The sequence below is a fragment of the Geospiza fortis genome, unplaced genomic scaffold (genome assembly GCF_000277835.1).
Source record: "Geospiza fortis unplaced genomic scaffold, GeoFor_1.0 scaffold53, whole genome shotgun sequence".
Taxonomy (NCBI): Eukaryota; Metazoa; Chordata; class Aves; order Passeriformes; family Thraupidae; genus Geospiza; species Geospiza fortis.
In genome coordinates this window covers 2,549,728-2,564,443 of record NW_005054305.1, presented here as the reverse complement: position 1 = coordinate 2,564,443, position 14,716 = coordinate 2,549,728, and the positions used below count along the sequence as shown (strand labels likewise).

The 14,716-nt window shown below is 38.7% G+C and overlaps 1 protein-coding gene across 1 annotated transcript in view; it reads right to left on the bottom strand.

Moving 5' to 3' along the window:
* RMC1 (regulator of MON1-CCZ1) overlaps nt 1–14,716 on the bottom strand; it is a 15,144-nt gene extending 428 nt beyond the window's left edge. Inside the window, exons 1-16 of the mRNA XM_014311978.2 lie at nt 14,654–14,716; nt 13,221–13,297; nt 11,829–11,913; nt 11,413–11,469; nt 10,245–10,331; nt 8,924–9,064; nt 7,209–7,312; nt 6,642–6,731; nt 5,897–6,002; nt 4,466–4,577; nt 3,435–3,479; nt 2,973–3,026; nt 2,542–2,670; nt 1,949–2,197; nt 842–942; nt 469–694 (exon numbers count right to left, since the gene is read on the bottom strand). Of these exons, the coding sequence (XP_014167453.2) occupies nt 469–694; nt 842–942; nt 1,949–2,197; nt 2,542–2,670; nt 2,973–3,026; nt 3,435–3,479; nt 4,466–4,577; nt 5,897–6,002; nt 6,642–6,731; nt 7,209–7,312; nt 8,924–9,064; nt 10,245–10,331; nt 11,413–11,469; nt 11,829–11,913; nt 13,221–13,297; nt 14,654–14,716 (1,726 nt within the window). The remainder of the gene's footprint in view (nt 1–468; nt 695–841; nt 943–1,948; nt 2,198–2,541; nt 2,671–2,972; nt 3,027–3,434; nt 3,480–4,465; nt 4,578–5,896; nt 6,003–6,641; nt 6,732–7,208; nt 7,313–8,923; nt 9,065–10,244; nt 10,332–11,412; nt 11,470–11,828; nt 11,914–13,220; nt 13,298–14,653) is intronic.

Sequence of the window (14,716 nt, the reverse complement as noted above, 5' to 3'; positions counted from 1 at the left end):
GCCCTTTACTGTCAAGATGCAAGAGTGTGGGGTGGGATTCTGCACCTACAGAAGGTCTGGTGGTTACAAACATGTTGCTGGTGCAAGCAGTTTGGCTTGGCTTTTAAAGAAAAAACTAGCATAAAACAGGCCTTGAATTTTTGTAATTAGTGGAAATAGACAATTGAACTCAAAGGTTTCCCAACCCGGTTGCTAACTTCAGAAGAAAGCCCTAGTTGGAGATAATGGCTCTGCTAACCAAGCAGTGAGAGCAAATGCAAGTCAAACAGGTTCATCTGCAAGTTTATGCTTAGTTCAGCCTCTTTACTCCTGAGTGCAGTAGACAAAGGAGTATGGCAAGTTAATTTGGAACTGTGCTTAAAGGTGAGTATAAAATATAGGCTAAACTATGCCCAGACTTTTATCATCTCATACAGGCTCAACTGGATTGCACACCTGAATATCTTGGTCAAACTGCTTCTTGCTTACCTGGTGTGAAGCTGGGGTTTCCTCGTAACCGCTGGTTTCTTTGTTCAAAGAATCGGAATATGGTGTAGAAAAGCATCTCATCCTCTGCTTGTTTTGCTGCATCGAGGAATTTGCGGGCTGAAATGCTGTCGTGTCCTCCAATACCCCTGATGAATCTCAAGGCAGCCAAAACTTGGTGTTTGGACAACAGAACTTCCACTATTTCATCATTTGCTGTGGAAAGTCTCTGTGAAGTCAATCACAGCTGTAAGACAATGCTTCTAATGCATGCAAATGATTGATGCTAGTTAATGACTTCAAGCCTGGTCAGGAAAGCTGTTTGACCAGTTTAACCCACATGTGACATGGAGTTATTAGAGTCAGAAATGCTTACTTTTAACATGTCCAGTGAGAGCTGATGTGCAGGAGGGTAAATCAATTCTACTTCTGACAGGATCTTGGACAAAAATGCATACAAGGCCAGTGTAAAAACTCCTAATTAGTATATCATTATATCCAAATTCAATAGGAGCAATCTACGTGTGACAAACAGTCAATCGATGCTGAGTTTATTAACAGAGATGCAGACCTAGTTTGAGTTGTCTGTAGAAAAGGTGTCAGACAAGTAGTGCTTTGAATAGTGAGGTAAATAAGAAGAAATGCAGTCTTGCTGCAGAGAAGGTAAAGACCATCCTGGGCTGCTTTAGGCAAAGTATTGCCAGCAGCTGGAGGGAGGTGATCCTTCTTTTTTTTTAGCACTGGCCAGTCCACACCTGGAGCACTCTTGCCAATTCTGAGCATCTCAGTTCAAGAGAGGCATGGAGATGCTGGATAAAGTCCAGAGAAAGGCCACAAGGATGATTAAGGGACTGCAGCATCTGACACATGAGGCAAGGCTCCATGAGCTGGGAAAGTGCAGCCTGGAGAGGAGAAGGCTCAGGGGTATCTTGTTAATGTGCATGCATACATGGTGGGAGGGAATGAAGGAGGAGGAGCCAGGCTCTTTTCAGTGATCCCCAGGGACAAGGCCAGAGATTATGGGCTTAAAATGAAACACAGGAGGGCCCTTTCTGAACATGAGGAAACACTTTTTTATGGTGTCAGGGACCAAGATCTGACAGAGGTTGCCCAGAGAGATTGTAGAGCCTCCATCCTTAAAGACAGTAAAAGTCCTCCTGGACATGGTCCCAGGCTGTACTTGAGCAGGTGTCCTGGTGGAGTAGGGAGGTTTAGCAGGTGACCTCAGAGGTTGCTTCCAGCCTCACTCTTTCTGTGATTCTATGATTCAATGAAAGATTTGGCAAACTGTCTGCAAACCTTTACTTAAATAGGCATCCCAGTAATGAAGTAGGACTCTATTATCCAAAACTGAATTGTTCTGTCTATGCTCTCTAATCTCATTTTGGGGTATTTTAATTCATCACTCTGGAGATGAGCTATGCACCACCTGCACACATGTGTCAAGTGGGGTCTTAGTGCATTTTCCACAGCAGACTTTTACTTGTGAGACTGAGGCAGTCGGGACCTGTGGAGGTAAGCCCAAATTTCCTAAGTAGAAAGGAGCATGCCTTCACCTTGATGGCACTTGAAAAGCAAAGAGCATTGTCCTGTCTCTGTAAGCTGCTATAGCTAACATGGTTTACCATTGTATAGCTTTGCTCAGCTTCCAAGTACTTCTTATATTCATTATTCAGTTTGTCAAAAACAGTTGCAATCACAGACAGTGATCCTCTCTCTGGTTCACTAAGCACTGAAAAGATAGAAAGAAACAGCTATGAGGAAAAATAACCAGGCACCTGAAAGTTGCCTTTTTCAAAAGGTGATCTCTATTCTCTATCTAATTTTTAACTTTTAAGAAATACTTTCAATCATGTCAGGTGTATTTGAATTTAAGTGGAGGGGAAGTTAAATTTTTTTATGCTGTTACATTCCTTCAGAATAGTGACTGAGGGTCGTTGAGGCAAATGACATCCCAAGGACCAAGGCAGCTTCAGAGGTGATCTCATATCTAAGAACAGCTAAGCTAACTTGGGTGAGTATTTATGAGTAAGCTGTATTGTACTTTCAAGATACAGAAAACACACTTGAACTTACTTTGAGAGCATACAGACAGGATAACCATTTTGCATTCTTTTCTTTGGAGAAGGAAATCCATTAGTTTTCCTTTATCTAGCAAGAGGTTAACTACAGGTTCAAGTTTCACTTGAAGACTCCAGAGGTAACCTTGATTTGAAGGAGTAAACAAAGTGAATTGTCTTGTACAGTATAGCCTAGACAAACAACTTTTCCACCCTTAAATAAAAACACATTGAGATTGTTTATTTGCCTTTCTAAGCCCATATTTTAAAGCAGCATTACCCTTGAAAAGTTATAGTAGAGATAGCTAATCCTCTAGTTAACACTAGCAAGAGCAATCAACTCACTACCTAGTAAGTCCCTTCAGTTTTAAGCTGCTTTGTGCACTGCAAGTGTAAACTAGCCATCCTGATATTGAATATTGTAGAGTCCAAGAGCTCACCACTTACCTTCACTTGCACTGATGATAATATCAGGTTGAAAGACAATCCAAGAAGAAGAATCTAAATGTTAAGGTTTTAACACCTATATTAACATTGATGCTAAACTGTTTCTCATGAATTTACATTACTATAGAGAAGCAGATCCCATTAACATACTTTCATTTACTGTCACTTCTACTTCTGAGGTTTTGAACCATGTTCTTGCAATGATATCTTCAATTTTATGGTGTACCTATTCAATAATTTCATACACGTCTCAGATAATCAGGAAATATGGTATTATACTAGACTTTGGTATTTACAATTCTCTGAAAGCATTATGAGGCTATTATGAAGCACATTTTGTCTTGAGGTACATGTGCATAATCAACTAAAACTGCTCTGTTAAGGAGCCAAGGTAACAAATGCTACCTTCTTCCCTGCTTGATACAGAGAATGAGGTTCTTTTTGAGAGGATTTAAAGGATACAGAGTTTACATGGAACAGGAGCCTGACTTGTCACAGAAGCTGGGCCTGCCGAAAAAAGAACATCAGGTGAAGAATAGTAGTAACTCTGGCAGCTCTCCTGTACCAAGTGTTTTATGCTGAAAAGGTAAGTATGGAGTGTAACACTCTAGCATGTAGTCAAAAAGAAAGATCCATTTCTCTGTGTAGCCATATCTACGAAGAAAATCTGACACTGAGAAAGCAAACAAATCCTTCAAAACATGATTGTTTTGTTTTTCAGCCAAATGAAAAAATGCATGTAGAAATATTCCAGCTCTAGTACTGTAATTCTAAATACACAGATTCCATTTGCTGTATTTAAATGTACTCTTTAAAAGGAAGAGTGGTCTGTACATTCTGATCCTAACCTTTGTTTAATACAAATCTCCATCTGCAAATTTATCATACTTGCTATCAAATGTTAGAGCTTTTAATGTGCAATCTTTTTGTATAGAAGAATCTTTCTCTTCTACAAAGACAACCTCACCAGGGAAACTATGCTCAGGCTATTTCTATATTCCCAATTTGAGGGTAACTACCTGTCACACTTCTAGGACTGGAGAGCAGAAAGGTAATCCAAGAAGAATCTAAGCATTGGAGTCCTAACACTGTAGCATTAAACTGGTCCCAAACTTGATTCTGAGCTTGTATTGTCTTTCAGCCTCTAACTTCTTAAGTCACACAGTCCTGACTTAAGCCAGAAGAGCATGAAGTGCTTTTGAGCACCCACAAGCTTTGAGAGCCATGGCCAAAAAACTCCCCACACCCAACACTTTTCAAGTATAAAAGCAAAGTACTATAGGAAATGTGCACCTTAAACAGCAACTCTTCTGTAGTTGGCACACACATTTGGAACACCAACTTCTGCTCAATTGCTTCTTACCTTCTTCCTTCCTCACCCTCTCCAATATGTATAACTGAAGTGTTAGTAACCTGAAGCACTCCTGTATGTGAGCTGTTACATTTAAGTACTCTTGCTAAGTGTTAGGTTATTCATTATATAGTGGTTCTACCTGCTACAGGTATTTGATAGGGTTGTATTGATCGAGGTGGAAGTACAAACTGATGGATGGTTGTGGACCCATCAAATTCTCCTTTCAGCTTTATGTCAAATATAACTGAAGTCTGCAATTAAAAAGAGGAAGTTAGTATTGATGGATGTGAATCACCACTCATTTGCATGCATTCCGTCTGCTTTTCACATTTCCATCTAGGATTCTCTGTTAGAATCATAGAATGGTTGGGGTTGGAAGGGATATACTGGGGTTGGTGACATTTTTCACTGATCAGGCTGCTCAAGGCCCCATCCAACCTGGCACTGAACCCTTTCAGCAATGGGGCATCCTGTTCCAGGGTCTCACCACCCTCACTGTAAAAAGCTGCATCCCTTGCATCCCACCTAAATCTATCTCCCTTTGGTCTAAAACCACTGCCCTAGAACTGTCACTACACATCCTAGAAAAAAGTCTCTCTCAGTCTGTCTTGCACAACACATGACTTTGACACTGCCAAGTTAAGGATGCTAGAAACTCTGAGGAAAATTGTCTATCTTCCTCTGATATCCTCATACTTCTACCATTCAGTCTTGTTCAACTCAAGTCACTAACACTTCTAACCCAGTATGGACCACCAGAGAAAGCAGCTGTGCTTTGAGTGCCAGTGACACTTCAACTACTGGTGTCTCCCAAAGGCAAAGTGAGTAATGTTTTCTGGGTTTCTGTAGTCATGTTTATAGCTTGACCAAAACACCGAGGAGGAAGCACTCTGGGTTAAATGCTAATGTGTAGAATTAACATTAAATATAACTGAAACATCAACTAATCCTCTGAAGGAGGTAATGTGCCCCACTTCTTGAAGTTTCCAAGAGGAGATAATACCAGAACTCCAAGCCTTTTCCCAAGTCAAGAGTAGAGTAGCACTTTAGCTTAACCACTGACCAAGCCTTGCTGCTGGGACTACTGACAAGAAGTTTTACCTGTGCTCCCAGATGCACAAGAAGATTTGTGTTCGCACAAATTTTTAGAGAGCCAGGCCTTCAGACTAAAGGAGCTTATGTTTGTGTCACAGAAACATTATCATTCAAATGTTTGTGATATGATAAGTTTCCCAGGATTGATAATTTAGTATCCAATTTAACTCTACTTCTTTGTATAATGCCTTAATAGCCTACACAGTAGAGCAGCAAAGCATCATAAGAAACGGACGAGAGGCAAGAACAGTGTAAGAAAAAAGGAAGCATTACCAGCAACCCTGATTATATGTTAGCCCATCAGGATAAAAGGATAAATTTTAATCTTACAGTGTTCTGGTTTTGTTCCTGTAAGTACTCTGGGTTTTGGCCAAGCTAAACCCAAAGAAAAATAATTTCTGAATTAAATTAAGTTATTAAAACCTGCCCCCAACTTCTCAAAGTTATGGCACAACACAATATAAATAAATCAGACCTCAGTATCCTGATGATGTACTACCACCAAGTTATCCACTACATTCAATGCAAACTTCCCAGTTCTGTTCAGCTTTAAAATATGTGTCTTCTTACAGGAGCCCTCTCTGTGGAAACAAAGAGAAATGAGAACTGGTCAACAAGCCAATATAAGATGTCTTTTTGTCCTAGTTTTGCTGAGACTCAGTTTATTTTCTTCCTAGGAACTGGTACTGTGCTGTATTTTGGATTTAGTATGAGAATAACACTGATAAGACACTGATGTTTTAGTTGTTGCTAAACAGTGCCTACTCTAAGTCAAGGACTTTTTGGTTTCCCATGCTCTGCCAGCAATCAGGTGTGCAAGAAGCTGGGAGGGAGCGGGGCCAGGACAGCAGACCTGAACTGGCCAAGGGGACATTCCATATCCTAGGACATCATGCTTGGTATATAAAGTGGGGGAAGTTGGCCAGGAGGCACAGATCAGTGCTTGGGACAGGCTGAGTGGCAACTGTTACTGTGTCATTTGCTTTTCATGGGTTTTATTCCCTGCTCCATGCACTTTTCATTACTACTACTATTACTTTTTACCTTATTTCACTTATTAAACTGGTTTTATTCAACCTAGGAGTTTTACCTTTTTCTGATTTTCCTGCCCCTCCCAGCAGGGGTTTGGGGAGCAGCTGGTGCTACTTAGCTGCCAACTGGGGTTAAAGCACAACACTGACACAGATGTGAAATGCCACTAATGTTCATTCTGCTCTTACCTGGGTAAGTGATAGAGCACTACTTCTGCTCCTGTGCTGTTGGAAGTCCTTGAGTGATGCCTCAAATAGAGAACGTAAAGCTGCCCGTATCTAACAGAACAACAGGATTAAAGGATTATTTTCAATTAAGAGCTCTACCAGTCTCTTAGGTAATCCCATTCCTTCTTCTGGGATAAAATGTTTGACTCTAAGTCAGGTAATCATTTAATTAGAAGTGAAAGATTAAACAGTACTTGCATGAATATAGGCCATGCATTGTGATTTATCAAGTCTGGCATCTGTGAACGATTCCTCTACCAAAATATCAACAAAGAAATGAAACATTCTCCAAACTTCTGTGGTAATCCAGAACAATGTCATGTAAGACTTCTCCATTTGCTTCCCCTCCCCACATTACCCCAAGAGGGTTGTTTAGATGCTTTGTTCAAGGCAGTAACTGAAGTGCTTTAAAGCAACAGCACTGCTAAAACAAGAAACAAGTGCAACCATTGTAATGTCCTTCCCTTCCTCCAGCATTCCCAAACTGCCCCACCCTCCCAAGAAAGACCTGATATGTGAGATACATACATTGTAGCCATAGCAATATCTCTTTCAGAAAGGCTGAGCTTGGATGACTTGGGTGCTGCAGGCAACTCAATTTCAAACTTTGATAGTTTTGCCATGGTCCCACTCTGTTAAAAGGCAAAACAACTGTCACGACCTGAACCGAAAGGGAGGAGCCGCCTTTGCCCAAACGCTTTATCACCAGCGCCCCCACGAGGCGATGGGCGGTCATAGCCCAAATGAAAGGGTTTTGTGCTTTCTCTCCTTAAAAACCCCCAAGTGATTCTTAACACACACCTCTGTAACTTCAGAAGCTTTATCGTCTTGATTTTATGACTTTAGCTACAAAAATATTTCTATTTCAATTCAGTCAGGACAAATTTGTATGCAAATCCCATGTACAACTGGTCTGGAGATCTCAAACAGCAGTTCTCTTAACATACTTTCCCTCTTCCAGAAAAGTATATGTTCCAATTCTTAAATAACTGCTTCCTGGGAATGAGAAAATATCACTACCTCCCACCAGTCACAGTCTCTTTTAGTTCCTGCCTTCTACTTAGAGCAGGACTACTACCTTCTCCTACTTCTACCTTCTCCTGCCCAAGGCTTCCGCTCTCCTCTTCCTCTTTTCTATGGAATTCATATTTAAGCAAGTTTTCAGTTTCCAAAGCTTCTACTGAAATTAACTTCCTATTCTTACTGATTCATTCTTGAGAGTGAAGTGTGAGTACTACAGAACTATTTCCTTTGCTAGATCTCTATTTTCAAGCATTACTTTAGTACAGGATCTTTCTCAGGAGATCTTTAAATATGACCTTCTGAACACAAGATAAAAATTATTTGGCTTCAATCTACAACTTGACACGAAATGTGAAGGAGGGGGAACCATAACCTAAGTTGTTAAAAAGAAAACTGTGAAAGGCTAGTAGGTTCCTCCCAACCACCTAAGGGAACATAATTTCAGGATGCAGTACAGACCCTACACAAGATTAACACAAACCAGGAAACTCATGTGAATAAGATGCTTTTCAATCTCTTCCCTTAAACTGCCACAGAAATCTTCCTAATCCATTGATAGGAGCAAGACAAATGCTGTAGTTCTTTTCCTCATCTTTAAAATCACCTGACTGCATCATTAACTGAAAACAGATTCTGGTTCTCACAACACACTTTTTCCAAGACAAAAAGAAAAATATTTTCCCAGTAAGTGTTGCCCACAGTGAAGAACACCAAAAGAAATAACTACTGCAGACAAAGCCCTCTCTGGCTTGGGAAAACAGTTGTTTCTTAAGTGCTACCTTTTTTCTTTATCTCTTTTTCATCCAGTCATATCTGGGAGGTTATAATTACAATCACAAGAGAAAGGCCCTTATTTTTTCTTTATCATACTACAGAGAGCAAATGTTCATATTAAAAGTAAATCATAAATACCTATTTAAGTAAAAAAAAACTCTTTAAAGACATTTCAGCTGTAAAATATTTAGTCACCACCAATTTTTTCTTTCCTCTCTCCAGGTCAACTGTCCAGCCTTGTCTGGACACACATCTTTCCAAAGAGCATGTAAGAAAGAGCGAATTACCTAATTTTAAGCCATCGCATAGAAGCTACGTTATAGATTTGCTTATTGTCATACAAGGATATGAACACACGCACCTTTTGGAAGAAATTCAAGCAATAGAACATGAAGAAGCAGTTTAGGAAAAAATGAAAATGAAAAGTTTGGAACATATCCCTTTACCTTGAAATAAAATGGCTGCAGGACATTGCCAAGGACAGTGGTTGAAAGAAGGATAACAGAGCTCTCTGGACAATACATGTACCAATTGACATTAATACTCTGATTCTTCAGGAGCTTTAAACTTCGTTTCTCTGGCAATACCTGAAAACACAGAATATTAGCATTATATTACCACCAGAATTCCAACAGCATAAATGGTAATTAATGCACAGGAGCAAGGAATGTTAAGCAAGAAACAGGTAAGTGTAAAGACGTTTACCATGCTAGAATTAAAGATCAGAAACCTGACAATTACAGCTGAGGCCCCACTTTACTGTAGCTAAAGAAAGAATACACATCAACTACTAATGAGCCTAAAGGTGCTTTGTTTCCCACTCATCCAGATCTGGGTATAAGTTTGGTGCACAGTGGAGAAAACATCCAACTGATACAACTAGTGAAGTTTTAATAAAGTTCTTCTAACAATATTCTTGCTGCCTTCATTCCCCAGCCTCCTTAATCTTTTCTATTTTAAGAAGTATGTAAATCAATTCTCTTCATTGCAAGGGCTTAAATATCCTCTCTTTAAAGACACTTATTTGATTTAGTCCTTTTACCTGCAGGGTTGACATTCATAATCCTTTCAGGTGCTAAATATATATTTTCCCCCACAATCAGCATGAAATAATTCTGCTTTTTCAGTTGCTTTCTTTAGTACTAGTTATTAGTAACAGTAACCATGAGAAACATTGTGTCTTAGCTCCAGACTGAAACTAGTGGGAAGCACATAACTTTTATTTTAGGAAGTGTTTAAATATCCATCATCATGAATGTTAGAAAGAGTTATTCATCAGACATCTTTAAATCATGCGCAAAAGAAATTACACGTTCCATAAAGGGACTCAATGAGGTCAACACAGAAGAAACCTCCAAGTTGCAGAAGGGTACTAGCTGGTCAATTATTAGTTCTTCGCCACCTTTTAAGCATTTACACATCTTCCCCAATGCTGATTTGTTTTGTGTGAAGTGGTATTTCACATTAGATTTAAATACTCATTTCCATACAAGTCAAGAGCATCTCTTAATCTAGAGTTCCCAAGGCTTAGTTGAGTACTCCTTTATACAAAGTTTTAAAATCTGTAAATGATATATTTTCCCTGCCCTAAAGATGTATTCTTCTTAAAAATTAAAAAATTGTAGTCTGCAAACCAAATAGCAGAAACTGGTTTTTTTTAGCAGTATACTTTCTCAGTTACAGAGACAAGAAAAGAATTCAGATATGGTGTTAAAAATTTACATTTTCAAATCTCTAAGCATGTCCTACAGGAGTTATTTACATTACCTGGTAGAATTCAATTCCTTGATCTGTGATGAAGACAATTTCTGTAGAACTCGTCCAGCAGAATCCTAGAATATTGGCATTCTTTGTCTTTTAACAAACAAGCAAACAAACACTCTTTTACTTGGAAAAATTAACTATTCAGGTAAGCTAATATTACTAAATGAAGAACACAAGACCAAAGACAATTTAGGTATCCAATCTCTGGAATTAATACTTTCGGCCAGCCTGACGCCCAGCATGCATTGGTTGCTTTTATAAAGCATTCCCAAACTACACATGAACACAATTACTGTAGGACCTGGATCTTTGGCAGCATGTAAGATTTGCAAGTTTATTATATAATCAAATTTTATTTTCACCCGAGATAAACTAAATTCCTCCGCTTCAAATTCTACTGCCAATTCAACCAGTTCCTGACATGAAAAGCAGGAAGAGATGTTGAGAGAAACTAAAAACTAAATGGAAAAATTTGCCATGACTTCACTCAGAATCTACTCCTATTACCCTCAGAAGTTTCATTACCATAAAGGTTTTGCTAGAATGGTTTACTTGAACTCATAATACTAAGTAATGAAGCAGACAATGTTTCAGCTTTAAAGACTACAGGTATAAAAGGATCTGTGTAAATCAGATGTATAAAAATTTACTTTAGCATTCTATTACCCAAAAATGTAATTTGTTTTAGTTAAAAGTTGGAAAATATCAAGCAATGACAAAGGTACTTGTTTCTGGCACATAATCATCAAAAATTAGAAGGATTATTAAAAAATAGCAAACATAATATGAAAACTAGTAATAGCTTACTATTACTGATTAGTGACATTAGGAAAGAACATCCACATTAACATATCTGGCACTAATACAACCACTGCCCACTGTTTTGCATCATCAGCACTTTGTCTTTCTCCTTACCAAACCTTAACATCTGTTGCCCCAACAGCACTTCTGATCTCTCTAGGAAACAATTACATTCACAAGACAGGGAAGTTTTTATTGGTATTGTTAATACCTGTTTGTTCACACAGTTTCAACAGACAGTAGTGCTTACATCTCTCATTTCCCTGATGTTAGTGTTTTTAAAGGTACCTCAGTTAGTTCTCTTGTAGCCATCAGCCTAACTAACATCAGAGTTTCACTTAAGCATATAAGCTTGGGACATTCAACTCACCTTACATTCCTGTGTATATTCTAGCTGAGGGCTATCTGGAATAAAATTCAAAAAATCCTGCAAAAATACCCATTAAGTGAATTAGCAATTACAAAGCACAGACAAGATACATACATAGATAGCAAAGAATAGATATTAGTTTATCAAATTGTCTTAGATGCAATATATACGCAGAAGAAAAACTTCTGTTCCACCTAACCCTTGCCAGAGTTGGCTCCCCCTTACACTTTTTGTTTAAATGATGATACTAGCAAGACAACAATGCTGCCTGACCAGCCTCTCAGAATGATGGAAGAATTTTCACTACAGCTGTTGTTAGCCAACAGACTTCTTGAATATTTGTCTCTACGAATTTTAATCTGGAGGTAGAAGATTTCCAGCTCCAATTCCCTAGCTGCAGGGTGTAAATTTCTTACCACACTTTTCAAAGTTCTCTGCACAGCCAGAATCTTGTTCCCCAAGGAAAATTTGATGCACTTCACTTCTCCTTTATCCTCCATCCTATAAAAAAGAAACAGAAGTTATGGAAATATAATCTAAAATAGCTAAAATACCATACCCTAAAAAAAGACAATGATGAAGAAAAAAAAAAGTGAAAAAAAAGTGTAATGCAAACGCTGTTTAATACAGATTATTACTCTTGCCTGACTAATATATTCAAAATCCAGACTGACAGAAAACGAAAGCTCACTCTTCAGGAGTCCTGAACACATCAATTGCAGAATCATGGCTAAGCTCATAGAAATTAGCACATGAAACCACTGCAAATGCTCAGCTCTGTTGGCCTGTGATGTGGAACTGGAAGACTTGTGAGACTATCCAAACCTGCATCCTCAGTTCTGGACACCAGCATCCTGCAATCTGCTCTGTTACTTCCAGAACTACTGCTAGTTGACACAAGCCTCCTTCCTTTCCCACTAGGACACAGCCTCTGGAAGAATTTCTGATGTTAAAAGAGTGCGAAGCTGTTTTCACACCATTAAAATAAATTTTAAAAGTATTCTTACCAAACAAGGATCAGCACAACTGGCATGAATAAGGTATATATAGTTCTTCCAGCAAATGTTATTAAGTCAGGCCAAAGAGAGAGACACTCAAGTATGAAAATAGTTGGAAGAGCATGGAGTTTACTAAATATTTTCAGCTCCTTCAGGATTGACAAGTGCAACCCAATAAAAAAGTAAAATAAACCCAGCAACTTTCAGGACAGGCCCTGTGCAATATCCAAGAGATCACAGTAAACACATTTTGATTACAAATTGCTTCATCCATATTTGGATTGATATGGAATAAAGGAATACTTCCTTACATATGCACAGCAGAGTACAAAGAGCCATCACTTTTAACAGAGACATATATAAAATAGTTTACTGTTGTCAAATTCTTCAAAAATGTTTTCACAAGAAGTAGAAGACATAGAAGAAGCCAATTCAGATGAAGCAAGGAACAGAACTTGAGAAACCTACATAAAGGTTTGGACATTGTGCTTGAATCACAGACACCACTTGCTAAACTGTATCCTTGGATATGTCATTGCTGCTGTAGGAATCACTCTCTCATATGTACAGCATGTTATAATAAAAGACAGTTGTTTTAAAAAAAGAAGTCGCAGCCTAATTACTTTTTTCCCCCAGAAGACCATAGGGAGGGAAAAGCATACTCTCTTAATTGCAAGATTGTATCTAAGAAAAAGTCAAAATATGATCACAATTACTTGTCAGATTTATGCCTGAATTACAGTGGATCAGGACCAACCACCACATAATTTGAAGATTGCATCATTCTATCCCAAGATAAAGGTGCCTTACCTGAAGGAAATAGGATTTCTATCCTCCAAACCTTTAACAACAACTCCTGTAGCTCCACCAGATCGAACAGCAAAAACCTACAAAAAAAGTTTTGAACATATATATTTAACTCTTTCGAAGTCATAACCTTCACCTGCTTCCCCTTCTATAAGCCACACCTTTTAATTTTTTGTACTAGACACAATTTGTTCTTCTGCAGATCTGACAATTCAGTCTGAGACAATCTGGAATTCCAAGTTTACTTTGAGTTGTCAGATTGCATGGCACTGCAACAGTCTTGCAGGCATATTCTGAACTACTGGGCAAGTTAAATCAGTAAAAATCTTTATAAACCTTTATCTTGGTTTTGTTTCTTTTATATTTTCCTAGTAAAAGTATCTAAGACATCAGAGCATTGTTTAAAACAAAAAGGACCTCAGCTTGGGGACTGGAAGAGATGTAACTCAATGACCCAGAAGCCTGATCCTGTCAGAACATGTTATTAAATAGAACAATTTAATAGTAATAGATTTTCATCGAGATTTTCAACAGATTTTACCTAAGGAGCTTCAGCCAATATTCCCTACAACTGAGGATTCCTTTAGCCCAGCTTCACATACACATATGTACAAAACCTGCTAGAGATATGACATGTATTGAGCTAGAATAAGATAGCCAAAAAAAAGAAAAAAAAAAGAAAAAGAAAAAAAAGTCATGCTGTTGTAAACTATACCTAGCTTGGAAAAAGAACATCAGGCAAATGCCTTATTGGCACTTGTTCTACGTGCAGCAGCACTAGGCACACAGAGCAGGGCTCAGGGTGACAGGGACATTTTTCTGTAATATCAGCCATGCTACCAGCCTGCTATGCTCAGGCAGGAAATACACTTATCGAGATTATAAATTGCAAACAAGTCCACAGCCTTACTAGAATGATAAATACTTAGTTTAACTATTTTTAGTATTATGGTGATAGAAAAAGAAGGCAACACTCAATCTCTGCAAGATGAGAAGATTGCATAGACACATCTCTCACATGGGAAACTGTCATTGAAATGCTAGTTACAAATGATTCAGAGACACACTGGAATTCAAACTAATTTATATAACAAGAAAACACAGAGAAATAAATTTACACTGGAAAATATGAATCTTTCAAGCGAGCTCTCAACAACCCGTTTCTATGTAGTTCTATCACATGCACACTATGATACAGTGTCTCCAGATAGGGTATTTCAAGTGGCCCTCACAGATAATTCTTTATAAGAAGAAATATCTGGAAAGTGGCCCAGTGGAAAAGGACCTGGAGATGCTGGATGACAGCAGCTGAACAAGAGCCAGCAGTGCCCAGGTGGCCAAGAAACCAATGGCATCCTGCCTGTATCATGGATAGAGTGGCCAGCAGGACCAGGGCAGTGATTGTCCTCCTGTACTCTGCAATGGTGAGGCCACACCTCGAGTGCTGGGTCCAATTCCAGGCCCCTCAATTCCAGAGGGACACTGAGGTGCTGGAGCAT